This window comes from Penicillium verrucosum (assembly GCF_028828655.1).
Source record: "Penicillium verrucosum strain IBT 35672 chromosome Unknown utg000001l_segment0_segment0, whole genome shotgun sequence".
NCBI lineage: Eukaryota > Fungi > Ascomycota > Eurotiomycetes > Eurotiales > Aspergillaceae > Penicillium > Penicillium verrucosum.
Genome location: NW_026643210.1, coordinates 6,289,160 through 6,315,885, shown reverse-complemented (window position 1 = coordinate 6,315,885; position 26,726 = coordinate 6,289,160). Strand labels below are relative to the sequence as shown.

Sequence of the window (26,726 nt, the reverse complement as noted above, 5' to 3'; positions counted from 1 at the left end):
TGCTGTTAACTATCTATTATGGCTTGAGTACATAGGTAAATTTAGAAACACCTACAAGGTGGCCGCATGCACACGTGCATATCAGGCACTCATACCTTGGGCACCTACGTATATCAGGTGAACACTTTCACATACTAATCTACCTACCTCTATGCCCCTCCTTTCCGCCTTCCCTCATACCTTCCCCCCTTCCTCTTCTCCTCCAACCCACCCATCACTCTTAATGCGCCTTCCTTTTCGGCTTTTCCCATAAATCACGTTAATATCCATAGCAACTCTGAAACAAGATGCTCAACTTCATCTACGACTGCATCTCGGGAAGACCGACGAAAGAGCCACACCCTCCCACCGACCCCCGATCCCCGGAGGCCATCGCTTCCGCTATTGTCACCAAGATTCTCAATGCTGAAGATCCCTACTTGCTCCACAAAGAGCTGAAAGAAGAAATTTCCACCGATAATTGGACAGACGCCATAGCACAGGGTATCCTCCGCGGCTTAAAGAGTGCAATAGAATCCGGTGCGGATATGGCACGAGCTGCTTCTGATGCTGCGGCCCAAAGCAGAAACGCTGCTATTGGCTTTGCAACAGAACATCCTGTATACGCTACGCTGATTGCATTGGGTATTCTGGCCTTGTTGACACCGTGGGCCCTGCAAATCCTTGGGTTTGGGGAGTTGGGTCCAATTGAGGGCTCGTTTGCAGCTGCATGGCAAAGGCTACACGCTGGATATGTGCCTAAGAATGCTTTGTTTGGTTATTTTCAGAGGCTGGGTATGAAATGGCATTGGGTTTGAAAGTCTATCTGAGTGTGAAGTACAGGGGATGGGGTGTCTAGACATGTACACAGGGAACCCAACTGCCGACGTGCAACACAGATCATAAAGTACCGATCTATACAATGGGCTTTAGCTGTCAGACATGGATTGTTTGCAACTTTACTAGACTACCAGACGACATAAGGCCTTTTTACGGATTGGGCTTGTTCCTAGGAGATGGCTGATGTATTCTGTGCTGAGATCGAGATGGTTTGTATACTTAGTCGAGACTAAATCTCTTGGTCTTTTCTATGGATCAGCTATATTAGTCCGTGGAAGCTGTTCTTCTAGCCCCTTATATATATTAGCAGGGACCCTGGGGCCAACCTCAGGACACTATTCACATGTCAGTTTACCAATTCATAATGCTGAATCAAGATAATTATACTTGTGCGTTTTTGAATATGTAGGGTATATTTTCCGGCTAGGATCGTTGTACACGCTCCATGGCATGCAATTGTAATCGTATGGAGTATTTAACGGAGTGTTATGTATCCCCGTCAGCTGCAGGATACAGGGGTTAAAGCCTTGTGGACCACATTTGGGACAACAGCACCTTCATAAGAACTAGCAGAAGAATCGATTGATGATAGGCCCACTTGAAGACCCTTGCGGGTTGCATGCATTTAATTCAGTCACAGTCCGAAATCCAGGGCCAATGATCGGCGTTGAAACAGCCCTGCCAATTCGCCCTAAAAAAGATGGCGTCTGGGCTGATATCCCCACTATGTCTTGAGGCCCAAGAACCGTGGGTTTTCCAGGGCGATATGGAATTGTTGAGATTGTTGAAATTATTGGAAAAGATCTCATTATTTGGAGGTAAGCTATATAGTGAAATTCGAAGAAGAATAAAGACATACAGGAACAAGAAGATGTCAAAGAAGAGAAAGACCAAAATAGAACGTGGAGGCTCCCACATGTGGATCCTTTTTATTTACTTGTGGAGTCTCGTGATTTCATCTGGACTTGGCTAATCCCCTTGTTTTTTCCTTGCTTTCTCCTTCCTACCTTTTTTTTTCTTCTTGAAGAATACAACTTGGACGGTGACCGCTCGCAATGTTTCGAGCTCGCCGATACCGAGTTCTGGTTATATTTGCGGCGGCTGTTGTCTTCACATTCTTCCATTTTGCGCGGTCACGCGATTGGAACTATACAGTCATTGAAGAGTCTACTGGCGTTCATACACCCGATAATGCCCATCCGAATCAACCCGCGAACCCCAAGCCTGAAAATCCGGCCACTGCTGCCCCAATCGAGGGGAGTAAAGACCGTGTGCTTCCCGATCCCTACCGCGGCTCCACCTCCCCACCACAGCCAGAGAAGATACCCTCGCCCGTAGGTCCTAATAGCGGCTCAAAGGATAGTGGTCATTTTAAAGATGCTTCCTCTAACACTCCCCCGGTGAAAACGCCCATCAAGGATGACCCGAAGGACTCCGCAAAGGGCCCCACGAAGGAACCGGCGAAGGTGGGGGGCACCGACAGCTTGTCACCGCCGACAACGGAGAACATCAATAGTGCAAACGGGGAGGAGATTGACAATGGGGGAGCCGGCAGAATGGCAGTGCAGCACCATGAATCTGGCATCCCAACGGCCAAGTGGAAGAAATTCCCGGAACGGTTTCCCGTCCCTGCAGACGAGGTGATCAAGCTGCCAAAGGAACAGTCGAAAACTATCCCCAAGCTGCAAGCGAAGTTCAAGGATGAGTCGAGCTCCGACAAACAAGAACGTCTACAACGGCTTAGCGCTATCAAGGCCGAGTTCGCGCATGCCTGGAAAGGTTATAAGGAGATCGCGATGGGGCATGACGAAGTTAAGCCTCTGTCGAAGGAGTTTGAAGACCCATTCAATGGCTGGGGAGCGACACTGGTTGATTCCATTGATACTCTCTGGATTATGCAATTGAAGGATGAATTCTCCGAGGCTTTGGATCTGATCAAAAACATTGATTTCAAAACGTCACTGAGAGCAGATATTCCGATGTTTGAGACGACAATCCGCTATCTTGGCGGTCTTTTGGGTGCCTATGACATTTCCGGTCATCGATATTCCGTACTCCTGGAGAGAGCAGAGGAGCTTGCTGAGGTTCTCATTGGTGCCTTTGACACTCCTAACCGCATGCCACACCTTTACTATCGCTGGGCTCCGTAAGTCTTGCCACAGTCTATCTCTAATCATCTAAGGGTGACTAACCGAATTTCCCCAGGGAGTATGTTGCGAAACCGCACCGGGCGTCTTCCCGAGCTGGCCTGGCTGAAATTGGCTCGCTTTCCTTGGAATTTACCCGTTTGGCTCAATTGACCAAGCGGGATAAATACTATGATGCAATTGCACGGATTACCAACGAATTGGAGAAAATCCAAGATTCAACAAGCATCCCTGGACTGTGGCCTCTTCGGGTCAATGCACAGGGATGTTCCAAGTACTCCAAGGCTATTCCCCCGCGTGATAACAGTCCTACGCCCGAACAGACTAGCACGGCCAAGAGCACTACTACGATGACCCGCAAGTCTTACGCTGCACCGACAGACCTTGAGAGTTATCTGAAGCTGATCCCACGCGATACAACCGCTGACATCGAAGGACATTCCAGACCTGCCAACGATACGCGAGCTGAGAATGAACCTAGCATTCAGGCCCGCGAACAAAACACACCATCAGCAGAGCAATGCAATGGTGGCTTGAGGCTTCCCAATTCACCCCACGAGAACGTGTACACTATGGGTGGAATGGCCGACTCGACCTATGAATATCTGCCCAAGGAATATCTGCTACTGGGAGGCCTCAACGAGCAATACGTGAATATGTATAAAAAGGCTGCCACTGCAGCCCGCAAGAATCTTCTTTTCCAGCCCATGGTGAAAGGTGGACGCGATATCCGCTTCATGGCCTCGACTACTCCAATGACACCTGGGAAAGTCGCAGAGCTCACTCCCTCTGATCTTGATTACCAAGGTACTCACTTGACATGTTTCGTCGGCGGCATGTTCGCCATAGGAGCCAAGGCCTTTGGCATCGATGGTGATTTGGAACTCGCAGCCAAACTGACCGAGGGTTGTGTTTGGGCCTACGAGTCGACACAGACCGGAATTATGCCTGAACGTTTCCGCCTTTTGCCCTGTGAGAAAGGCTTAGCCTGCGAGTGGGATCAAGCCCGCTTTGATGCTGGCGTGGCACGCTACTCGCGTGTAGACCCCGACGCAGCACATTCGTTCCGCACTGGAGAGAGCAGCTACGAACAGCGCGTGAATATGATTGCACACAATCCACCTCAAGGAACCGCGAGCGGGTCTGTGCCCATCCCTATGCCGGGTTCATTAAACCCCCACGATAGCGACATGTTGGTCAAGCGCGATGGACTTGCATTAGGAAATCACGCGGAGGAATCATCGGTTGCTTCAATCCCGACTCCTACTCCCGGTGTAGTTGAATTGGAGAACCGAGATGCACCTCGTTCAACTTCATCGCCCGCCTCACCACACATCGCCGAAGTCGGCCAAGACCACCTCCCAGCAGGCATGACTAGTATCCCATCGCCGAAATACTACCTTCGACCCGAGGCGATTGAGTCAGTCTTTATCATGTACCGTCTGACTGGTGACGAATCCTGGCGACGCAAGGGGTGGCAGATGTTCGAAGCCATCTCGAAGTATACCCGAACGGAGCTGGCAAACTCGGCCATTCACGATGTCACAGCCCAGAAACCGATCCATAAGGATGCTATGGAGTCTTTCTGGTTATCTGAGACATTGAAGTACTTCTACCTTTTGTTCAGCGACCCTACTGTCGTGGACTTGGATAAATATGTTCTGTAAGTGATCGACGTAGCCCTGTAAACAACAAACAACTTTGGACCAACACTGACCTTTTTTCTTTTCTTTTTCTTATAGGAATACCGAAGCGCATCCATTCTTACGCCCGGTTGCATAATTATGGGATTTTCTTTTTGCATTTTGATACCAATGAAAGTTCTTGTATAACACGTACCTGATAGTAGTCCAAGTAATGTAGTGCGTACCTTAGGGTTGACCCGCAGTGGGACTCTCGAATTCCCAAGCCCCCCGCGCCCTTCAACTCTCTCCAACTCTTCAACCCCGGCACATAAACCGGCATGAGCTGTCTGACGGGAAATGGAGCCTGAGGTCTCGGAGACTGAGTTCTGGACTGGTATGTTGTTCTCAGTCTCTTTTTCTCCTTCCAAGATAATGCGACGTGACAATTGACTGGTTCTCGCAGAACTTCAAACGATCGTCTCCAAGAACTGTGACTCCGAAGACGAGATCGACGACTCCCTCCGAGCTTATCTCAGTCTAACAACTCAATACAAAGGTATACATGGCACCTCGACCCCCAAGCAACGATCTCTCTACCCCCCGACACTCTCCCGCGTGCGGCGCCACGTCCGCCCCCAACTTTGTTTCCACTGCGACTAACACACCCACCTCTCCCTAGATGAGTACCTCCGGTCGGAAACCGATATATCACGCTGTTCCTACAAGCTATTTACGTCAAATATCTTCGCCTCACATGCGGACTACGTGCGCCGACAGATTCTCTACGGTCTCTTGCAGGACGATGATCCGAATACACTCCACTTCATTGCGTCATTCATCCTCTTTGACGGACGAGAGAATGAAGCAGTGCTTCAGATGCTGAATGAGGAGGGCGCGTTTGCACGTCTCCTCGAGCTTATACAGGCGATGCGAAGAGCGGATCTGGATGGCGACGCCGGTCTTCATCGTTTGTTGATGGACCTTGTGTATGAGATGTCGAGGATACAAAGGGTCAAGATTGAAGATTTGGGTGCGTTTCGGATACACATGTGCTGCTGCTGGTAGCTGATTATGGGCTTGTGTGCAGTTCTCGTGGATGACGATTTCATTCGTTGTCTCTTTGATATCATCGAAGATCTCTCTTACGATGTTACCGATCCTTATCATTACCCCGTGATTCGGGTGCTGGTGAGCACTTCCTTCGGGCTTATTTTGGTTGGAATGGCATTAACAAATTACAAAGCTGGTTCTGAACGAGCAGTTCATGATCTCGGCTCACGATCCGGTCGACGGCCGGCCCACTGGTCACTTGACCAACAAGGTTATCAAGGTCCTATCTGCGTATGGTGGGATGTATAAGACATTCGGAGAGAACATCATTCTTCTTATCAACCGTGAAGGTAACGGCCGGTCCTCCTGTTCAATGAAATCAACGGCTGACAGCATGCAGCCGAGACGTCACTTCAGTTGCTCACATTGAAGCTTCTCTATCTCATATTTACCACCCCTAGCACATATGAGTACTTCTTCACGAACGATCTACATGTTCTGGTCGATATATTGATGCGGAATTTGCTTGATCTACCCGAGGAGGCCTCCGCGCTGCGGCATACTTACCTACGTGTTCTTTACCCACTTTTAGCTCATACACAGCTGCGAAACCCGCCGCACTACAAGCGGGATGGACTTCGGAGGCTACTCAGCGTTCTTGTTCGGGGCCAAGTCTCATATGGGAGCGACCTAGAACACGAGAAAATCATGCATTTCGAAGAGGTCGATGAAACGACACGTCGACTTGTCGCTCGGTGTGCGACAGTAGAATGGCTACGCAATGACGAGCAGCCCGACGCAGCAGAAACCCAAGAAACTCCCATTCAAGTGACAACAACTACAATTGAGACGGTCCTGGATCAAGGCGAGCAGCATGCGTCACCCATAGATATCGGCGAATCACTCGACATCTCTCGCACGCTCTCACGAGGAAGCACAATCGCTAGCTCACCTGACACAACCTCGCCAACGCGAATGGACTCGTATAGTTCGTCCAACGCGCCGGAGAGTCGGAAACACAGCTTAATCCACCGGCTCGGCATGAACCTAGAGCCCGCATCCGTATCTTCACTAAGCGTTCAAGCCGTTGCAGAACAGCACGAAAAACCAGGCATAATAACCCCCAGCCGCAAAGACGGAGTCCCTGTCGCCGCTCTCAATGGTGAGACACCAATAATCCGGCCACCAAAGGTCAAACCCGAACCACCGAAATCTCGCCGCTGGCGCGGGCGCCGTCTGGCCGTGGATGAAGAAGAGCACCACTCTACTGGCACAAGCAGCGACAGGAATACCATCCCCGAAGGCGTCGAAGTCAGCCCCACCACCGTTCTCACCCCCAGTACACCACCATCACAGCCACCTACCAATGATCACCGCAACTCCGGGTCAGGTTCCACTCTTGCACCCCCAACTTCACGGCCCCGACGGGCTGTATCAAATCCACCCCCGGCCCTCCCGCCACCACGCCGTTCCAGTCATAACACACCTTCCTCAAGTCACCACCGGCCGGTAGTCCCAGCAGCCGGAACAGGCCGACATGGACAGGCTCCACTTCCGCCAAAAGCGCGTCGTTGGGGACGTGGCAAGCCCCAGCATGGACCGAGTGACTCAGTCGAGAGCGGGACCAGCAGTGTTAGCCCATCAAAGGAGTCTGGGACTGCTGGAAACACCCTCGCGTCTGCTCAGCAAGAACCGTCACCAGAGGGTAGTGTTGTTTCAGATCCGTTCTCGCCGAAGTCCCCCACCTTGTTGATGTCGCCGTCTGAGGCTACTGCAGACAAGGTATATGGCCCAACTGATGGTGCTGCCGATGACCATGCGCTTCTCAGTGTAGAGGAGGCAGTGCAGAACGTCTCCCTGCATTGAGCGTTGCTTCTCTGTTTAATTCCTTTTCTTTTTATGCCTAGATATGCTTTTTGCTCTTGGCTCATTTTCAGGTTTTCTTTTTTGGCATCAAGCGTGGCTGTTCGGGTGAACAGGTTGGGACATGATAGGTTATGTCTCTATTTATTTGCATGATATGGATAGGATATTTTTGAGGACACCAGCAAGGACTGGATCCCAGAATAACAAAACAGAATATTTTCGCTGATAAGAACGGAGTAGTAGTTTACAATAATAAAAAATAGTTGAAATAAAAGTACAAACCCATCTATCACCGCAAAGCTCAACTTCCCTCAACAACCCTGGGAGTATGAGCTGGGCATCAATATCAAAAGTGAAACAGGCTGATTCAACAATCCCCTCAAATCTTCAACCCCCAGCTCCGCCCCAACCCAATAGCAGTATTCCACCCAAACCCAGCACACTGTCCAATACCAGTAATCTTATCGGTAAGCGTCTTCCGATCCTCAAACCGGCGCTCTACAAACGCAGCCATCTCCACAAGATCCGGCGTCGGGTCACGGGTCATGACAACCTCAGCACTGGCATAAATAGCCGAAACCGCCAGACGGCGCGTATACCAAGACGCATCAACAGCGTCATCACCAGAAAGAGTAAGAATATCCGAGGCCAGGGCATGCAATTCCGTAAGAGAAAGGGGGATATTAGCAAGAAGGGACATTTGCGCGAGAGCCTAGCAAAACATAGATTAGTATGGGGATTCTTCTTCTGCGTCTATCTGCTTCAAAGGAAAAAAGGAAAGAAAAAAACTCACATCCTGCCAAACATCCCTAACCTCCACATTCATCCTCAACCTCTCCAAAAGCAATCCGCGAACCCTCTCCTCAACAGAAAGCTCATGAATATCCTTCCCGTTCTCCGCCGCAATGCGCCGGAATAACCCTCCCTCCTCGACCTTGCCGCGCAACAGACCCCGTCGACTAGCAAGCCAGAAGAGGATGAGGTCGAATTCGCCGCGGGGGAGTAGTTGCACCGAGACGTCGAGGAAGCCTGCGTCCCGTGCGCCGAGGGTTAGTGCTGTGGCGGAGAAGCCGTGCTTCGGGACGTGGGTGAGTGCGGAGGTTAGGATTGCTGTTTGGGAGTTTGTGTAGGAGTGGTCTGGGAGCCGGGCGTGTAAGGCTGAGTGGTAGGTTCGGTGGGAGGGAGGGTGGATTTGATTTGATCGGGGTGTGCGGGTTCTTGGTGTGGATTGGAGGGTTGGTGTGGTTAGTGCTCGGGTTTGGCGGATTGGTTGGGTTAGGGAGGGGGTGAGGACCCTTTTGGGGAGGGTGCGGGCGAGGTAGGACATGGTTTTTGGTGGGATTGGGGGAAATCAATGGAGAGAGGTAGATGTGAAGATGTGATTGTTGGAGATGGATTGGTATGTTGGTCTGTGCGTTTGGTGTAGTATAAGAAATGGATCTGTACATATGTGGTTTGTTATGGCATATGTTATGTCTATTTTGATTGATCACTATGTAGTTATAACTGGGGGATATACTTGGTTTGTATTAAGCTTATAACAAGTCTATCATATATATCGTCTTTTGTATGGGATACACATATAAAGGGTACAGGTTGGAGCTTGGCAAAACTCCACTCAACCACACTATTATAGGCCTATGTGTATATAACTTCAATATCTCTAGGGTGGGATCATATAATCTAATGGTATACATATAATAACTGTTGTAGTGGATAGATAGTACTGTAGTGGGGAGAAAGTAGAGGAGGAATCATGAATCATGATCTATTCTAACAAACACCCTGGAAACCCGTCTAAACAAAGGCTCAATCTGTAACAAAGAAGCAAACTAGTAAACAAGCATGCTTGGGATGATGTTCCATCAATAATAATGAGCCAAATACTAGAGATAGAGTCTAGATTAGTAGTGAAAGAATGTAAGTGATTCAGTTCAGTTTGTATAACCAAACTGCCTAAAGACGCCAGGAGAGAGAGACAAACAGGTAGATCTCTACAAAGTGCTGGAGTCATAACAAATTTGGTATAAAACCTGTGTAATTCCCAATCTACGTACCTAGGTACAACATACAAAGTTCCAATAAGATACGACGACAACACACGATAAGCCACGATAAGCCGACATACCTGTGGGCAAAAGGGAGGAGAGACAAGAGAAATGAGATACGGTCCCGGGGAGGAGGTATATATGATTCATCAATCTGACTTAATATCAGAAATGAAATAAAACGCGCAGAAACGAACGGCGAGGGCAAGGGCGATAAGGGTGAAAGTCCAAACCCCTAGACCAAACCCTCCCCCAACGGTAAGGACGTGTGGAACTTCTGGATAATAAGTGAACTACAGTGCCTACAAAAAGAGCACTGGAAGAAAAAGGCTCATTCCATTTGAGAAGCAGTTGATCAACCCAAAGGGGCACTCGAAACCCATTTTGCGAGGACGAAGCCCCGAGAACTGAAATGGGAATAAGGGAATCACGAATCAAGAAATTGCGAAAAGAAAATAGCCAGACGCCCCCCTGTCAAAGAAAGTGACTAGGAAAAACAAGGACGAAAGTGCATTACATGATCTGGTCTTGGGTCAGACCAATGGTCGACTCTTGGCCTTCCATCATCTCTTCGGGGCCCGGGCCGGCGTTCATATACTTCACGAAGGTGATGCCCAGAGGACGACCACCGTACTGGTAGCCGGAGAACTTGGCTATGAGAGAACGCATATTAATTAGTATACGGGTATTGGCAGCAGCAATACGAATGATAACATACCAATTGCGGTCTCAGCGGTGTCGGGAGTATCAAATTGAACGACACCAGTGCCGCGGGAGCGGCCGTTAGGCTCATACTGGATTTCAGCGCGATCAACCTTGCCAATGGTGGAGAACAGATCTATCAGGTCCTCATTGCAAGTAGACCAGGGCAACTGGATTCGAGTTAGCATTCCACATTCCATATGGTTGCCTATCACACATCCCAAAACTTACGTTGCGAACATAGATGACAGCGCTCTTATCGCCGTTGGAAGTGGCATAATCAGTGAATGGGTTGGGAGGTCCGGAGGGAACAGGAGGAGCACCACCGTGCTCAAATCCACCGGCACCGGGGAAACCACCGTGGCCACCAGGGGGGCCACCGAAGCCACCACGTCCAGGGAAACCGCCCCCAAAGCCTCCGCGACCAGCAAAGCCTCCACGGCCCATAGGACCGCCAAAGCCGCCACGACCGCCAAAGCCACCACCAAAGCCACCACGACCACCGAAGCCGGGGCCACCACCAGCGAAACGATCTTCACGAACTTCAAGGGGACGACCCTGCCAATCATATCCGTTAAATTGCGCAATGGCGTTGCGCGCATCATCAGGAGACTCGAAAGCAACGATGCCGGAGCCCTTGGGACGTCCGGTAGGGTCGGTGTGCACATCGGCACGGATGACGGCACCCTGCTGGGCTGTGATACGGAGTCCGAGTCAATTCACCTCACACTAAACAGAAAAGTAGGAATCCCACGTCCAAGGGTGGTTTTGATCTGTACTTACCAGCTGAGCGGAACAAATCCTTCAAGTCTTGCCAGCCAACATTGAAAGGAAGCTACACCGAACGGTCAACAAGGCCTGCCAGAACTTAGCGTAACGGGGAGTAAAAAAGGGGGACAAACGTTTGAGACATAAATCTGGCGGCCACCACCACCACCTGCACCACCTGGACCACCTGGGTGGCCTCCGAAACCACCACCGAAACCACCTCGGGCACCGGGGCCGAAATCACCGCGTGGGGGACCACCAACGAAGCGGGGCTCGGATTCACGGTCCTGAGGACCGAAGTCAGTTCATGTAATCGCAATACCATGAATTCTGTATCAACATACCTCACGAACATAAACAAGACGACCCATCAGACTCTGGTTGCTGAGCGTATTCACAGCGTTCTGTGCTTGGTCCCTGTTTGCATATTCCACAATCCTGGTAGATATGTCAGTGAAAGCGTTCAATTTGAATAAAGACCAATAAAGTACTTACCCGCATCCCTACAATATCAGGACAGCCAATGTCCACCCGTCAACCCTACACAAACCACGAAAATCGGGGGAAATAGAAGGAACTAGCCCCTCTACATGTAAGCGCCCACCTTCGACATTCCATTAGGAAGAAGCAAAACATCGGCAAAGAGAACTTCTCCAGCTGTAAAACACGAAATCACAACCCTGGTTAGCTTCAAAACGTTCCAACAAATCACCATTCCAAATGCGCAACCCTGCTCACCCTGTCTCATAAAATCCTTAAGGTGATGCCACTTGACATCATACGAAAGGTTACCCACATAGACCCGGCGGTCTTGCTGGGACGAATCGCGAACGGTCTGCATCATATTCTCCTTGGCGACGGTGCGGTCCTCAAATCGAGCTGGGGGGTATCCACTGCGTCCTCCGAAAGGCGAGGCTGAGCCTGGGGGTCCAACTGCTGCTCCGGAAGTACTCAAAGGAGACCGGGAACGGCGTTCGGGACGACGGTATTCGTCACGCTCACCACGGCTGCGGGAGCGACTGCGAGGCGAATACGAACGGCGAGTGCGTCGGGGAGGACTGCGAGAAGAACGGCGACGGGGCGAGCGAGACCTCTCACGCTGGATGTGGTCAGACATGAACAAAATGTAGATAAGAAAGGCGGTCGCGAAAGCGGTGCAATTTTATTATTTTGATGAAATGGAGATGGGAAGGAGCAAAAGACGTGTTCAGAGGGCAGTCGCTACCGTGGAAGGCGCAACTCCGAGGGGGGTCGGGGTCCTCGGCGTGGGTCAGGTGACCACCCAGTTTTGAGGGGGGTGTTTGTCTCGGATGCACTGAGGACCTCCCGGGGTAGAAGCTTGGGGCCACTGGCGAACATTGTTTGCGCACACATCTGCAATTATTGTTTGGAATCAAACATTGCGATGGTAAAGTGTTTCACCCTTTTCCCCCTTCATGTCCCCATATCTCCAGATCTGGAAGATATCTGATCGAGCAGATATGGTGGTTTCCACCCCCGCACTGACCACAATCTTATGACCATTGATATAGACCTCAGCGCCATGCGCAAGATTTGGAATGGTTTGTACAATCGGCGGGAAATAGAACAAAAGAAAGGGAAACGGAGGTTTTCGGTAAACTTACTTGGTATGGTCGATAGACGTCGGCTGGACGGATGAGACTGTTAGCGGAGAATCTCAAGAAACCAAAATATAGGAAGAAATAGTGAAAAGAGAGGAAGCGGGGGAGATGAAAGGATCAGGCGTCAAGGTTCAACCCTTTGGGGGAAGGCAGGAGACGGTGATTGGATGAAGGCCTGGAACGACCGGGGACCTTCGAGTGTACTAGACGGATGAGAGTAACAAACAAGTAATACAAAGATACGAAAAAAGAAAGGTGTAATAATCAGAAGGACACGAAGAACATACCCATGATTTCGGGCTCGATAGAGCGTGGAGGTAAGAAAGTTGAATGTGGTACAAGGAGGAATGGAAGGAGCGAGGAAATAGAAGAAGACAAAGGGACAAAAGAGGCGTTGATTCTTTGGATTCTGGATCCTATAAAGAGACTTGGGAGGGAAATAACATGGAGAGAAGAAAATACAGAATTCCGATATGTACTTGAACACCTCGGGCAAAACTCGTCACCGCCTCGGCATATAGCTAAGACTTGAATTGTATACATCGATGTAGCTATATAGCTATACCGGTATTAGGAATGAAGCTATTAAAAGGTAATATATATATATATATATCTATTCCCGCTCTCATTCCCAAAGTAAAAGTAACAGCCCTAGCCTATGATCTATGTATCGTGCCTACATAAATACGCATTATGTAGGTCCTGACTATAGCCTTATCGCTCTTATCGTGTATCTCAACAACACCAACACCGGCACACCAACATACAGTGGACATCTGCAACTCATGACTGGCTGCATAGCGTATTTCAGTTACTAAATTGCCACGGCCTGTATCCTTTCGGGAGACTATAGCATATCCAACTGGAACGTGTTTATTTGTATCTTTTTTTTCATTAAAAAAAAAGACTCAGGGTTCAATAAAAACTTCAAATAGCAAGTGGTCCCACCGGAAAACGAAAGAAATGGGTGCTTAGTGCCCAGCACTGGGAATCAAGAATCAATCCATGAAACAATAAACAATGAAGGAAGAAAATCCCTTGCGCCACGCCCTGCCGATAAAACGAACGCCGATGCAGCATGACTTTTATGCTGTGGGGGAGACGGGACCTGTGTAGAAGCTGTCCCAACGAGAGGATCAAAACGCCTTGAACGGACAAGAACGGATTGTTTAAGAGGCGAGGAGTGGTACATGTACAGACAAGGATATTGAAGAAAAATAAGAAAAGATGGGGTAAGAAGAGAGATGAAAAGACAAATGTGGGGATGAAGATAGAGAGGGTGAAGCACCTATGCTGCCACATTGGTGCGAGGATAACGGCCTGGCATCTTCATGTCCAGGGCGACACTGTTGTCTGTATTCGAACGCAGCAAAGTGGGTGGAATCTTGGCTGCACTGTCTGATTCAGGATCTTGATTGATAGAACCATTCTCAAGGCCAAGAGTCTGGGGTTTAGGGAGCTCGGGCTCCTGATCATCTACCGAGGTAGGATTGGTATGGTTTGTAAACTCAGTCGCGTTGGTGTTAGTAGGCGCTGTAGAGACGCTCTCCCGACGATAAACCTGGGCAGGAGCCGAGTGATCCCGACGATCAGCAATCCCGACGCCCGAGATGGCAGCAAGGGAAGCCTGGTCTCCATCAGACCGGATCTCGCGGTCATCTAGGGTCGGGTTTTCCAGTTGCTGGCTCTGCCTCTGCTTAGCCACTATCACGGACGGTCCGATCCAGTCACCGTAGTAGCTATCGTGTTGGGTAACTTTGGGCCGAGACGTTCCATTGGTCCCCTCGTCGGACCGGTGGTTTTGGTAGGAAGGGTCTCCTTCACGGCTACCTACCGGTCGCAGGCTGTCATCAAATGCACTAGACCCATCAGGGTACGATCCAGCAGCTCCTAGCATATCTCTGCCGGCGGAGCTGTCCCCGCTAGAAGGTGACAAGGGCGCCTGGAGGTTCCGGTCAAGTTGGACGTCGCTGGGAAACGCACCTCCAGCTTGGCGAGAGGACGTGGGTCGGTCTTGAGTCATGACCGCAGAGCCTGCGGAGTATGGAGTGCGATCGGCTTCATCTTCCTCCATCACCTCGTTGTGCACCGACCTACCACTCACGCTACGGACGTGCTGCCGGACGAAGGCGTTTCGTGCTTCTCCTGTCATGTTGCTCAAGCCCTCGATATCTTCATACCAGGACATCATAGTCTCGTGAGATTCGGCACGGAAGACCCACGAGTGGCCTCGATGCATTGCACCAGTTTGCCGACCCTTCAGCATGAACTTGTGGGAGCTTGAATCTTCCTGTGAGTGGGAGCCGAGTTTCTGCTCTGGCAGGTAAAGCGACATGACGGGAGTCTGCCATGCCACACGATCCGCCGACTTGAACTCGTGGAGATGTGTCGGCGACAAAACATACCTGGACTTGATTAGATAAAAGCTTCAACCCGCACGGGGAAAAGGGGACTCACCAGCCAGGAGTATAACTCTTGAGATACTTGCTCTTGCGCTCCAACATTCCAGCCCTGACTTCTGCGGCTGCTGGGTGACCCTTTCCAGGGTAGGTGATGCTCTCCACATCCCGGAGAGGAATTCGAGGATCGACTAGCTCTTCTGTGTCGGCAACGAACTGGTTCCACTCGTGATCCTGGGGGATAGAGATCGGACCCGCCTGGAGCTTCTCAACAGTGTCAAGAGCCTCAGTGGCTTCGCGTCGGAGGATACTAGCGTAGGCATTGTATGCTTTCTGAATCTCGCTCACGACAATTCCTTCCAGTTCACGACCAGAGTTCTCCAGGTTCAAGAATGCCTATAAAAGAAACATTAGACAAGCAAATAGTATAAGAACAAGTCATCACAAACCCGATGTAAGTAGTTCTCCTCCTCGATCTGCTTCTCGACCTGCTTCTCCACGCTCAGGCGCAGAATGAATGGATCACCTTTGCCCGATGTAGCAGAGGCATCGGTATCAACGAGCCCAAGAGCCTCGTGCAAGTTGCGTACGGATCTGCGCGTGCCGTCAATCTCCTTATCGACGGTATTCTTGAAATCACTTGAAAGACTCTTGATCTCCTTGGTCTTCTTCTGGAGATCGCTGCGGAGACCAGTCAATTGGCTGATAACCTCGACCTCCACCTCGACAGCTTTATTGGCCTCGGTATAACCTTGTCGGTGGAAGTTTTGAAGGATCTCCGTCGCATCGGCCAGACCACCCGCGTGAAGTAAACCCGGCGGAAGGGACTGGCTATTCATTACACCCGAGGCGGACATGAAAAGCTTCGCTCTAGTCTCGTATGATTTCTGCACCTCCTTAAAAAAGAGAATCAGGTCTTTCAGGAGCTTGCGCCAAGCTGTAAAAGTAAAATAACAGTCAGCAAAATATCCATAACCCGCGCATTGACAGAGGAAAGCCTACCTCCAAACCGATTCGCCAGTACCTCGGTCGGATTACCGTTGGTAGGAATCGGAGAGACGAAAGCACTATTGAGTTCGTGCGAGGCATCGGTGCCATACTTTTCGCGGTCACCCAAGCTCAAACTCCTTACACTTCCCGCGCGCATGCTTTTCCGGCTCCCATTGCGCCGCAGGCTCCCTTCTTGCTCAGCGAGGCTTTCTTCCGCAATGTACTCGTACGGGACGGGGTCGTGGAGCGCACGTGCGACATGGTGGAGGCAGACCGCTGCACTCCAGCAGGGCTGTCAAATACCGAGCTGCGGTGACTGGCGGTATCGAAGTCCTCCTTGAAACGGGGGTTTGTGGGGAACCTGCGACGATTCGAGGGCGCCGGAGCCGTAATGGTATGCTGAGGTGCCGGCGAAGGAATTCGGTCGCGACAGGGTAGAGCGCGGGCCGTACCCGCGACTCAAAGTCCCCGGATCGTTGGGGTGCGGGATCATGTATGCATCCTGTGAGGGCGTCTGTGGCCGCGCGGCCATCGCCATATCTGCGGGAACGTGGGGGGGTTTATGGTTTATGCGGCTATTCGGAGGATAAGAATCGAAGCAGAAAATTGAAATTTAATCGAAAGTTGAAAATAAAAAAAAATTCAAAGGAAAAGGGAAAAAAAGCGAGAATCGGGGATAATAGCTCCAGAGTTCACCTAAAGTGGCGTCTTTTTTGGTTACCTAGCGAACGGAGCAGATTGTATGCGGGGGAGGTACAGAAGCATAGAATTTGCCCCACTCAGTTTATAAAAAGAAAGAAAAAAAGGAGAAGATCAGAAGAAGAATAGAGCTACCGATATAGGGCAGAGGGGAATTAAAGGGAAAGGAATTTCTGGCGATGACGTCTACGAGATGCGAGATGGTGACGACCTTGGAAGAAAAGGCTTTCGGGACGTCCGGGAGAAAGAGAGGGGGAAAAAAAATCATGAAAAGCATCTATAACTTGACGTACTGGACCGGAATTCAAAGCCGTCTGAAGTATTCCATATTCTATTCATTCTGGTACAAACTATACATAGTAACATACAAAGTAGTAAGTAAGTAACAACCTTGGAAGGACTCCTATGATTTATATGGTTGCCTGTTAAGGAAAGTGGCTGAGGGACACCGCCCCTAAATAAGTGAGCGAAACTACGGAGTACAGAATAAGAGTATTATTGTGATCTTGATGATCTTGATGAACTTGATCCACTTGATCTGTGGCTCATATGAAAAAATAAAAAATAAAAAAATAAAAGGGGAGAAATGATAGGTAGGTAGGTACATTTAACCCCCCCTGATCATCTAGTGATGAACAGTACATGACGTTGGGATCTGGGGCAGATCAAAAGGCACTTGGCATTTCCAAGGTTGGTCCCTCTTCTACTTACACCACTTACACCCGGTCATTCGTAATACGTATTTATCTGGTTCCGCTCGTGCGTACCATATTCTCCTTAGAGTATATTACTTACTAACTATAACTAGTTACCTAGGTAGGTAACTAGGAATAAGCTGTGATTATAAGTGAATTTCACTCCCGAGGTCCAGGGGAGCTCTCTATCACGTGATGTGTCAATATATCAAGTGCCAACCTTGGAAACAACTTGGCTGCCCTTTTAGGAAAAGCCAAGGGCATCGAGGTCTTGGGATGGGAGTCTTTCTTGAGCCAGCAACCGAGGTTCTCTATTTCATATCATTGAGCAACTTCTCCCTGTGTTGCTTTTTGGGGAATTATCGTCGACTTCGTCAGAACTTTCTAAGTCGACCGCTCATGTGAATATAAAGTACCGCAGCAAGAGAGGCTGGAGTAAACGAGGTCGTTTTTGTGGATCTGTTTTACAGTGACCAATTGGATCATATCGCTAGGCCATATACAGTATAGAGTTACTTATACCAGTAGTTAACTATAGCCCAATACAATATAAACCATAGTTTAATGTAGATTAGAAAAAGGCTTATAGAATAGACTAAAGAAGATATAGGTTCGCGATGTACAAAAATCTTTCTCCTCCTTAGAATAGAGGACCATTTAGTACGAAGACAAAATGCTAGGAGACTCAAACAGACAAAAACATAGTCGCGCCCGGGATCGAACCGGGAACCTTCTCGGACCTTATTGTGAGCGAGACGCCATGACCATTAGGCCACGCGACTTGATTATTAATATTTGTCTTTTGAATGGCTCAGTAGCCGGAAGGGTCATAATTTGTAGGCTTGATTTACTATGCTACAACTATTCAAATGCTTGATACTAAAAATAGCATAATAAAAGGTTACTTAGGTATAGGACTTACACCCTCATATTGGCTAAAATGTGCTTAAATTATAATATCAAGTCGCGTGGCCTAATGGTCATGGCGTCTCGCTCACAACACGGTCCGAGAAGGTTCCCGGTTCGATCCCGGGCGCGACTAGTCTTTTTGTCTCTATACAATCAAGCCACATTAATTTCAAGCCTACAATTTTTTTTTTTCTCGTAAACCTCGGTTTTTGGAAATATTTCTGATCCCGGTCGATTCGTCATAGTTACGACCTAACCAAAAGACTACATAAAGACTAGCTAATTACGTTTAATAACACTCGGTTTACAAACATGCTGACTGATTCACCTTTATACTCCGGACAGCCGGTCCTGCAAAGTAAAGTCGGAGAACAAATCCTTCAACTTCAATAGGGTTTGACTGTATATGAACAATATAGTCTAGTATACCCTTGGCCTTGATCTAGTCGTTTTGTCTTCGTACTAATTAATGTCTTCTATCTTCCTAGGGGTATTATGAGAGAACGCCTCTCAATCCTTCAGTTATCTTATTCCAAGTAGTAACCGTCTACAACATACAATCTCTAGTCTGCAAACAAGGCTTCTTTGCGACCCCCTCTACGGAGTACCGATATACGTAGCAATTCATAAATATGAAAAAAGATTATTAATCAAGTCGCGTGGCCTAATGGTCATGGCGTCTCGCTCACAATAAGGTCCGAGAAGGTTCCCGGTTCGATCCCGGGCGCGACTATGTTTTTGGTCGGATCTAGCTGCTAGTTGTTGTCCATGAGTGTGTACTTTTTTACATCTGTTCCAAATCCACTGGTCCATAGATAGGATGGATAGCGTTTAGCATGAGCCCACTTGTAATCAAGCCCGACAGCCATACGGGTGGGGTGGCATTGATAGAATATACGAGTGGCCCTGACTCTATCTCGTCTGCTTCCTGTCCGAGTAGTTTTTGGGCCTCAATGAAACATATAAGTCCGGTGGAAATACTAAGGCCCTTCTTGCAATAAGTATCTTCTTGTCTTCGGGAATGTGCGGTGATGTTCAATCCTGGAACATCAAGAACCGCCTTGCACAACTTGTTGCGGCTGTAAATTGTTGGCCACTTAGGATCAATTGGTTTCTAGCAGTGTTGCGCGATTCGCATTTCATCTCTGGTATGAGAAATCCCGGTCGGTACCTGGTGGCTAGTCCATAGATGGTGCTGATTTGGCCTCGTGACGGATCCTGGCCTTAGTACCTTTGGATGCCACTTCAAGGACCCGGAATAGCTCCCAAGCTCGCCTGGGTGAAGAAGGAACCAGTGATCCCACTGTTCAAGTGCCTGTTTCAAGTTCATCCCGGGAAGGCATTGGGCACCTGTCGAATTTGAGGCCGTCTTGGGCCCGTAGAAACTCCACTAGAGGCTATGGCAGGTCGTCGAAGTCATAGCATTCCGACTTTGTCTCTTGGTGGCAAGAAGTGGGCACCTTTTGGGACTGCCGGATGTTATAGAGGTTGATTTCCGATGACCGGATGGCTGCACTGGTCGAAGAAGCGAAAGAAAACCAAGCCCAATTGCCCTAATTCACACCAGTATTCTGCTATTTCCTACAGCAGAATTTTCCTCTGCTTCAGGTAGTAAGTATGAGTCTTCAAAAAGTTGTTAGGAATTATTCATACCAAGGTTTCATCACCCAAGACGAGGAATATCAAAAGTTTGGCCCGATGTTGGCAATTTCGTAAGCTCGAACACCTAAAGAGCTGCTGGTAAATATTTGGCCGCAGTTTTGTCGTCATCTTTTCTACATAAAAAAGTCCAGGATTCATCATGATTGCATACTAGCCTGGGAAGTATCTCGAAGTCTTCCATTTGTTTGATATACGTGCGCTGTCATTGGCTCCCGGGTGGTCCGGGGATATCCCCTCATTTTGGAGTATTGTTGAACACCAGAGTGGTACATGCCCGCTTCAACACTGGTTGATGCTGAGCTCCATGCGATGGTTCTACAGATCATAAAGGTTATATTTAATCAAGTACCCTAAACTACCATATAGGCGTCGACAGCCCAGTGTACCTAGGACTGCACAATCCTGTGTTGGTCCAAACTTGAAATGTGTATTGTTTTGAATTTCCTGGAGACTAAAGAAAACCAAATCGGATGGGCATGTCCATACGATAGGCAGCGTGATATGGGGGGATAATTTACACAAAGCAATGGGAAAAGGCGGATTTGAGAAGAATGCAGGCTTATGATGCAGGAACTGGGGATGTGGGAACCTCAATGCCGTAAGCATCCTTGATACGCTCCCGGCGTCTCTCTTCGTAGCCAGGGCCGTGGATACCTAGTAAAATTAGTACTGGTGAATAATATCGCTACCCGGATAAGAAGCACGTACCACGTCCTTCACCCAATTCCGAGATGGTCTGCTCTCCGGGAGTCTGGAATGCCTTGCGCAATGCTGTCCGGCGGTCGAACTCATCCACCGATGTGTCCTTCTGGTATCCGAACAGGGAGCCACCGGTGTACTCAAAGGCGGTCATAGCGGTTGACAGGGCGATACCATATCCGAGCACAGCGGGGAGTGTGCGAACTGAGGTAAACCGGATTATTAGCTCTAAATAAATAACCATAGACTCAATTGAAATCAAAACTCACCTCGGAGACCAAGAATGGCACCTGAGAAGAAGCCACCGAGAGCGACATTGTAGTGGTCCTCCTTCTCGCGCAGGTTGGCGGAAGCGCTCTTCATGAACTCATAGGTACCACCCATGGCCGCTGTAACATGTCCAGTTTAGCAATTGATCAATCAATTTATATGTAAAGAAGCCCATACCAAAGGTAGTAATGATACCCCCGCCACGGACGAAGACGCCCAGAGTTCCGACATTCTGTTTGGTGAGCGTGTTCTGCACAGCGGCTGCGAAGAGACCGACGCTTCCGGTAAGCGCGGTGGCCTTCATGGCTGCCGAAATGGCATCCTTGGGGTGATAGCTGTGGTCTTCGTCGTGGTGCGCCATGATGTGTGTGTGATAGCAGGGATGGACTGCTTGCGGTATAGGATGTGTGGTTGGCGATAGGATTTTGGAGTTAGCTTTCTGCCATACCTGACCGCCAACGCCCGCCATTCCAATGGAGCTCTACTTGATTAGATTGATGCTTCTTTGATGTCGAACCCTTTGACTCATTTGTTTTCATCAGGAACCCTCTCAGATTCTACTTGCTGCTTGCTGAAAGTGAAGATTGATCTCAACCCAGTCCATTTTGTGAGGGGAGAGAGTTCCAGAAGCTTGCCACTGCTTGCTGCCAAGTGCAGTGGGCTCCCCGCTGTCTCTCCGCATACAGTGGCGATTTCATCATTTGACAACATTGTCATCACAACTGAGCTGTTACATTACGCGCTTTTATAAGCTTCGATGAAAATCAAACCTTTGGGGGAATCAACTCTCTAGCGTCAAGGCGACTATCCAACCCGTGTGAGGCCTTCAGGCCCCAACACCGTACTTCATGGCGTCTGTGCAGAGGGCCGGTAAGGCAATAGCCTGGATCAGCAAATTTGGAATATAACATGAGCAAATGCTTACAACTTTTCTATCAATCATATAGGAAAGACTGCGCCGCGTCTCATTCAAGATATCCAGCTGTATGATCCAGCACACGACCCAGACACAGGCCGTAATCTCCTCTCGGAAACTCCGCCCATTTACCCAGAAGGGTACACCGGCCCACCTGCATTCATATCACCGGAAGCATGTCGACACCAGTATGTCTTGAAAGAAGACCAAACATTCATGTCAGAGCCAGAGCACCGGAGAAGGCGAGGCACATTGTCCAAGGTCTCAGCCATATGCACAAAGTGCCGTTATCATCTTCAAGTGGTGGTTAACTACACCAACCATATGAGCACACTTGGTCAGAATCAGGGGAAACACTTGCACCATTTGATCTATCAATCAGGACGGCAGAAGAATGGTCTTACGTTGCCCGAAGAAACTCCCAAAGGGCAGGCTGCGGAGACGTACCATTACCAATGTTCATACATGTCATGTTCGGCCACGGTGTCTTTGCGGATTCTTTCACCGATTCTGACCCCGGAATCCATCCGCTTGATGACTGATAAAGAGTTGTTGCGGAAGCGAGCTGAAGAGGCCACGGCAGCGTATCCCGAGTCCATGGAAGGCATGGGTGATCCACAGCCGATCAATGTATTGGATAATCTACGCCTTTACATTACCAACGCCCTACGAAATCCACAACGCAGCAAGCCCATCTCCTCTGTCAATAAGAGGTTCATGCACTCTTTCGGCGTGGAAGGCACTGCTTGTAAAGAATTACTTGAATCTCTAGAGTTCATGTACAATAAGGTTCGTAATAATGATATGTTTTCCCAACTCCTTCACTGGTCTTGTTTTGTCTTGTATCGCTGACGAATCGACGCAGGAGACTGGGGCATGGCACCCGCCTCAACCGACCTCTAACGCCGAGAAACCATACCAAGACACGACATGTCTCTTTCTTGACGACTTGCTGCATGAGTTGCTTGTCCTGATACATCTCAGATCGGTTTCGGAAAGAAAAGGATTCCAGATTCCCGATCTTCCTTCGTCTGCCATTTCCGTTATTTCCTGCGCTCTAGAAGCGCAAGACTGTTCGTATATGGTAACCATTAACCCTTGGAAATCGGACTAATATCTGGTCCAGATCCGACAGCCATGCGTTACAAGGAATTTGAGATGGCATATGCTCCGTCAGTACATCCTATCTTCGAATTAACAGAACTGGATCTGACACGTGTTACTTTAGGTTCTATGAAGACCTAGGAGTGATAGAGGATATGTCCTCAACGACTGTTGTCGAAGCATACAGCCGACAAGTCTTGATTGATCCTGTTAGGACCCCGATGTACTTGTCTGCTCTCAAGGCTATCGGCTGTCTGCGTGGTGAACAAGACAAGGTAGTCATTGACATAGCTGTCCAGACAGCTTATGAACAAGGGAAGTACGCCGTTGAGGACGTTGTCGGCGCGTATCAATACTTCCATCTTCACTTCGATGATCCAAACCTCACCGAGGATAGCATCATTGGCAAATTCTATGCCTTCCTCAACTCTACAACGCAGGATACCGAGGCGCGTCAACAGTTGTGGCGGATTGGTGACTCCAGAGGAAGTGCGCGCATCAAGGCGGCATCAGAAGACCGTGCGTTGATCCAGTCATGTTGTCTCCAAACTCAAACTCGAGTGCGTGCTAATTTTGACAACAGGTGTTTCTACTGTGGAACAAGCGAATGTCTTCTTGGGGGTCGAGGATCAGACTCCGGATGATTTTGTCATGACTATGTACACCGCAAAGGTGTGTGTGGGCCAGTTGCTTTATTTGTGGGTTGGACGTGAGCTAACTATGTTATGAACTAGGTCAACGACAATCCACTTACCCAAGAACTTGCGAAACGCGCCGTGGCACTTATTGCCGAGTCACGCAAATCGGTCGCATTGAAACATTTCATTGATACTGGAGAGATGATTGCCGGGGAAATGGACATCGGTGATGCCTATCGTCTACTCCAAATCCCTGATCGAACTGTGGACGATGGGGCAATCATAGCCGCATATACAATCTGCATCGATGAAAACCCAGGGGATGCCGAGAGATACAACCAGGCCCTGACAATTATTGCCAAACAACTGGACAGCTCTACGTTGAGGAATATGGCAGGTATCTCCAATGAGCCTGAGAGAAGCATGCGAGATTGGCCAGTCGGACTTCAAAACATCGGCAATACATGCTATCTCAACAGCCTGTTGCAGTTCTATTTCTCTGTCCGTCCTTTCCGTGAGTTGGTCTTGGATTTCGAACGCTTCCAAATGGATCTTGATGACGAGGAAAACCTCGCAAAGAAACAAGTGGGCTCGCGAAAGGTGACAAAGAAGGAGGTCGAGCGATCTCAGCGATGTAAGTTACTTTGAGGATGCCAATGGCTATGTCTCTTGAACTGACCCTTTCCTTTGCAGTCCTCAGTGAGCTCCGAATTTTGTTCCGTAGCATGATCACCTCATCCCAAACCTCGGTTACTCCCGGCCAGGAGCTTGCTCGGTTGACCCTGATTAGCCCAAGCAACGAGGCGGCAATACGTCGTCGATCAACAATCACTGCCACTAGGCCCGAGATGCTTGGTGACATCGAAGGTGTTCCTGTTTTGGGCCCCCTTGGGCCTCCGCAGCCCCTTCTCGGGGGTCGGATGGAGCTGGTTCCATCTTCTAGCCAAGCTGCTCCCGTACCTAATCAAAATTCGACCGCCAGCGATAATGGCAGCGATGCAACATTGGTCTCGGATGATAGCTTGAACGATGCACCAGGACTTTTTATTGAGGATAAGGAGAACAACCCCCCTGACTTGGACCAACTGTCGGATCAAGCAGAGCCAGGATCTCCCCAGGACATGAACATCGACACAGACGACATTGTATCGGCCAATCTACCACCACCTGTTCCTCCTCGCAATATCCCACAAGTTGATCGGGAAAAGCAATTGAAGGAGGAGGTAGAAATTGGTGCCCAGCAGGATGTGACAGAAGTCATCAACAATGTTCTGTTCCAGAGCCAGTGCGCCATCAAGCCTCGAGGCATTGGCAGTGACGGTGAGCAGCTTGACCAGATTAAAGAGTAAGTTATGAAAAATCGTCCTCTAAATTATCTGTGCTAACCTTTCCCTCAGCTTGTTCTACGGCCAAACCCGCTCTTACATTTCCACCGAGAAGGGCACACGTTCGAAGGACGAACGGTGGTGTGACATCAAGGTTGATGTTGCTCATGGATCTCGAAACATTTACGATGCCATTGATGGGGCATTCGATATCCAAAAGATCAGTGTGGAAAACTCGGTGGCCGAGCAATTCGCATCTATCAGCCAGCTTCCCCCTGTTCTCCAGATCCAGGTGCAACGGGTTCAGTTTGATCCTGTGAAGAAATGCTCGTTCAAATCTACCAACCATCTCGAGTTGCTTGAAAATATCTACATGGATCGATACATGGACACCAAGAATCCGGACGTTGTGGATCGACGAAATCAATGTTGGGAGTGGAAGGCGTCTCTGAAGAGGCTCGAGGCTCGCAGAGAAGAGCTTCTCAGGACAAAGGTAGTGGATATTCTCAGCAATGCGCCCCAGGTTTATATAGCTAACCTTACTCTTTTCTGCAGGAGAGTGTCAGCGTCGACATCGCAACATTGTTCCGTAAAGTCAAAACTGCGTTAGATGATTTAAACACCATTGAAAACGACACTGAGACCAGAGTCGAAGCCGGATCCGACTCCATGGACTTTATGGCTAGTACTGAGTTACTAGACGGACTCGAGTCCCTTTCCCATAAGGCAGAGACCGACCTGCAAGGTAAGAGTTTGTCGTCACAGGCTCACTTGATACAGACATATTGACCATTTTATAGCTGCCGATCAAGAAATCAAGGATACGCAGACCATGATTTCCAGCCAATTTGCCGACTTCAACAACCTCCCATATCGACTGTACGCTGTTTTTGTGCATCATGGGTCGGTCTCGTTCGGCCATTACTACATCTACATTTTCGACTTCGACAAGAAGATATGGCGCAAATACAATGACGAGTATGTCACCGAGGTCCAGAACCTGGATGAGATCTTCAAGAACGACTCGACCAGCAACCCCCCGACCCCGTATTTCCTTGTCTATGTCAACGATGGCATGAAAGATCGTCTGGCAAACCCGGTCTGCCGTGAGGTATCCGACAACATGTCCGACTTTCCCGGTCTAGAACAAGCTACGACCATGGAGGGTGTTGAGCCCACCAGCCCTACGCCGGACGTGAATATGGAACCTCCATCCTATGAGGAAGCGTCGGTCATCAATGGAACTCCAGGTACGGGAAACACATAATCCGACGGAGACCACCACATGGCCCCGTCCTCATCATGCGACTGACTCGGAGCATTACTGGTAGATTCCAATGTCACGCCCGTTGATGCAGAAGCTGTCAACCCTCTAAAACGCAAGAGTGTTGATGAAATGAAATCAAGCCGTCCGACTTGAAATTTCTTACACTGTGTGGCACCCACCTGGACAACATGATAACATGATTTGCATGATTTCTCGATTCTCTTATGTCTGCACGTGGATATTACTGCATTGCGAGGTGTGAAATGTTTTTCTTATCCAGCATGTACATATGCCGAAGATACCATAAAGTACTTGTAGAGTTAAGATAGTTGCAATTGATCTTCTCTCTTATGTTTGACCTTGTTTAAGCTTTGCTCATCTCCAATTTACCCCGGATAAACATATCAGGTGACTGGGTGATGACTCAGCGCTTCCGATGTCCCACCTGGACCAGCCGCGGGTACGGATCGGCTGTGAATTTCGGCAGCGGCAAGAAGAGATGTCAA

General features: G+C 49.1%; 9 protein-coding genes across 9 annotated transcripts; 5 read left to right on the top strand and 4 right to left on the bottom strand.

Moving 5' to 3' along the window:
* Positions 1–287: 287 nt before the first annotated feature.
* On the top strand, positions 288–797 carry N7516_002338 (uncharacterized protein; the record flags this gene model as incomplete). Its single annotated transcript, XM_057215058.1, has 1 exon — positions 288–797. One exon carries the CDS (start codon positions 288–290, stop codon positions 795–797), a length of 510 nt encoding a protein of 169 aa, XP_057076941.1.
* A 1,077-nt stretch (positions 798–1,874) lies between these two features.
* On the top strand, positions 1,875–4,748 carry N7516_002337 (class I alpha-mannosidase 1A; the record flags this gene model as incomplete). The annotated part of the gene is made up of 3 exons (XM_057215057.1): positions 1,875–2,965; positions 3,025–4,629; positions 4,709–4,748. The coding sequence occupies 3 exons, from the start codon at positions 1,875–1,877 to the stop codon at positions 4,746–4,748; spliced, it is 2,736 nt and encodes a 911-aa protein (XP_057076940.1).
* Positions 4,749–4,948: 200 nt separating this feature from the next.
* On the top strand, positions 4,949–7,507 carry N7516_002336 (uncharacterized protein; the record flags this gene model as incomplete). Its single annotated transcript, XM_057215056.1, has 6 exons — positions 4,949–4,985; positions 5,055–5,147; positions 5,271–5,621; positions 5,679–5,779; positions 5,835–5,991; positions 6,042–7,507. 6 exons carry the CDS (start codon positions 4,949–4,951, stop codon positions 7,505–7,507), a joined length of 2,205 nt encoding a protein of 734 aa, XP_057076939.1.
* Positions 7,508–7,886: 379 nt separating this feature from the next.
* On the bottom strand, positions 7,887–8,834 carry N7516_002335 (uncharacterized protein; the record flags this gene model as incomplete). Its single annotated transcript, XM_057215055.1, has 2 exons — positions 7,887–8,219; positions 8,301–8,834. The coding sequence occupies 2 exons, from the start codon at positions 8,832–8,834 to the stop codon at positions 7,887–7,889; spliced, it is 867 nt and encodes a 288-aa protein (XP_057076938.1).
* A 1,234-nt stretch (positions 8,835–10,068) lies between these two features.
* N7516_002334 (uncharacterized protein) lies at positions 10,069–12,142 on the bottom strand (the record flags this gene model as incomplete). Its single annotated transcript, XM_057215054.1, has 9 exons — positions 10,069–10,208; positions 10,274–10,427; positions 10,489–10,952; positions 11,041–11,092; positions 11,160–11,312; positions 11,370–11,463; positions 11,521–11,528; positions 11,630–11,682; positions 11,764–12,142. 9 exons carry the CDS (start codon positions 12,140–12,142, stop codon positions 10,069–10,071), a joined length of 1,497 nt encoding a protein of 498 aa, XP_057076937.1.
* Positions 12,143–13,935: 1,793 nt separating this feature from the next.
* On the bottom strand, positions 13,936–16,574 carry N7516_002333 (SLM1 family PH domain-containing protein; the record flags this gene model as incomplete). Its single annotated transcript, XM_057215053.1, has 5 exons — positions 13,936–15,052; positions 15,105–15,442; positions 15,496–15,983; positions 16,049–16,312; positions 16,340–16,574. The coding sequence occupies 5 exons, from the start codon at positions 16,572–16,574 to the stop codon at positions 13,936–13,938; spliced, it is 2,442 nt and encodes an 813-aa protein (XP_057076936.1).
* Positions 16,575–18,103: 1,529 nt separating this feature from the next.
* Positions 18,104–19,098, top strand: N7516_002332 (uncharacterized protein; the record flags this gene model as incomplete). The annotated part of the gene is made up of 3 exons (XM_057215052.1): positions 18,104–18,266; positions 18,395–18,480; positions 18,982–19,098. The coding sequence occupies 3 exons, from the start codon at positions 18,104–18,106 to the stop codon at positions 19,096–19,098; spliced, it is 366 nt and encodes a 121-aa protein (XP_057076935.1).
* Positions 19,099–20,560: 1,462 nt separating this feature from the next.
* N7516_002331 (Tim17/Tim22/Tim23/Pmp24 family protein) lies at positions 20,561–21,331 on the bottom strand (the record flags this gene model as incomplete). Its single annotated transcript, XM_057215051.1, has 4 exons — positions 20,561–20,655; positions 20,710–20,904; positions 20,970–21,089; positions 21,148–21,331. 4 exons carry the CDS (start codon positions 21,329–21,331, stop codon positions 20,561–20,563), a joined length of 594 nt encoding a protein of 197 aa, XP_057076934.1.
* A 487-nt stretch (positions 21,332–21,818) lies between these two features.
* Positions 21,819–26,373, top strand: N7516_002330 (ubiquitin-specific protease UBP2; the record flags this gene model as incomplete). The annotated part of the gene is made up of 12 exons (XM_057215050.1): positions 21,819–21,840; positions 21,918–22,675; positions 22,752–22,959; positions 23,013–23,058; positions 23,115–23,509; positions 23,574–23,662; positions 23,725–24,262; positions 24,322–24,973; positions 25,026–25,446; positions 25,509–25,698; positions 25,754–26,203; positions 26,285–26,373. 12 exons carry the CDS (start codon positions 21,819–21,821, stop codon positions 26,371–26,373), a joined length of 3,858 nt encoding a protein of 1,285 aa, XP_057076933.1.
* Positions 26,374–26,726: the final 353 nt, after the last annotated feature.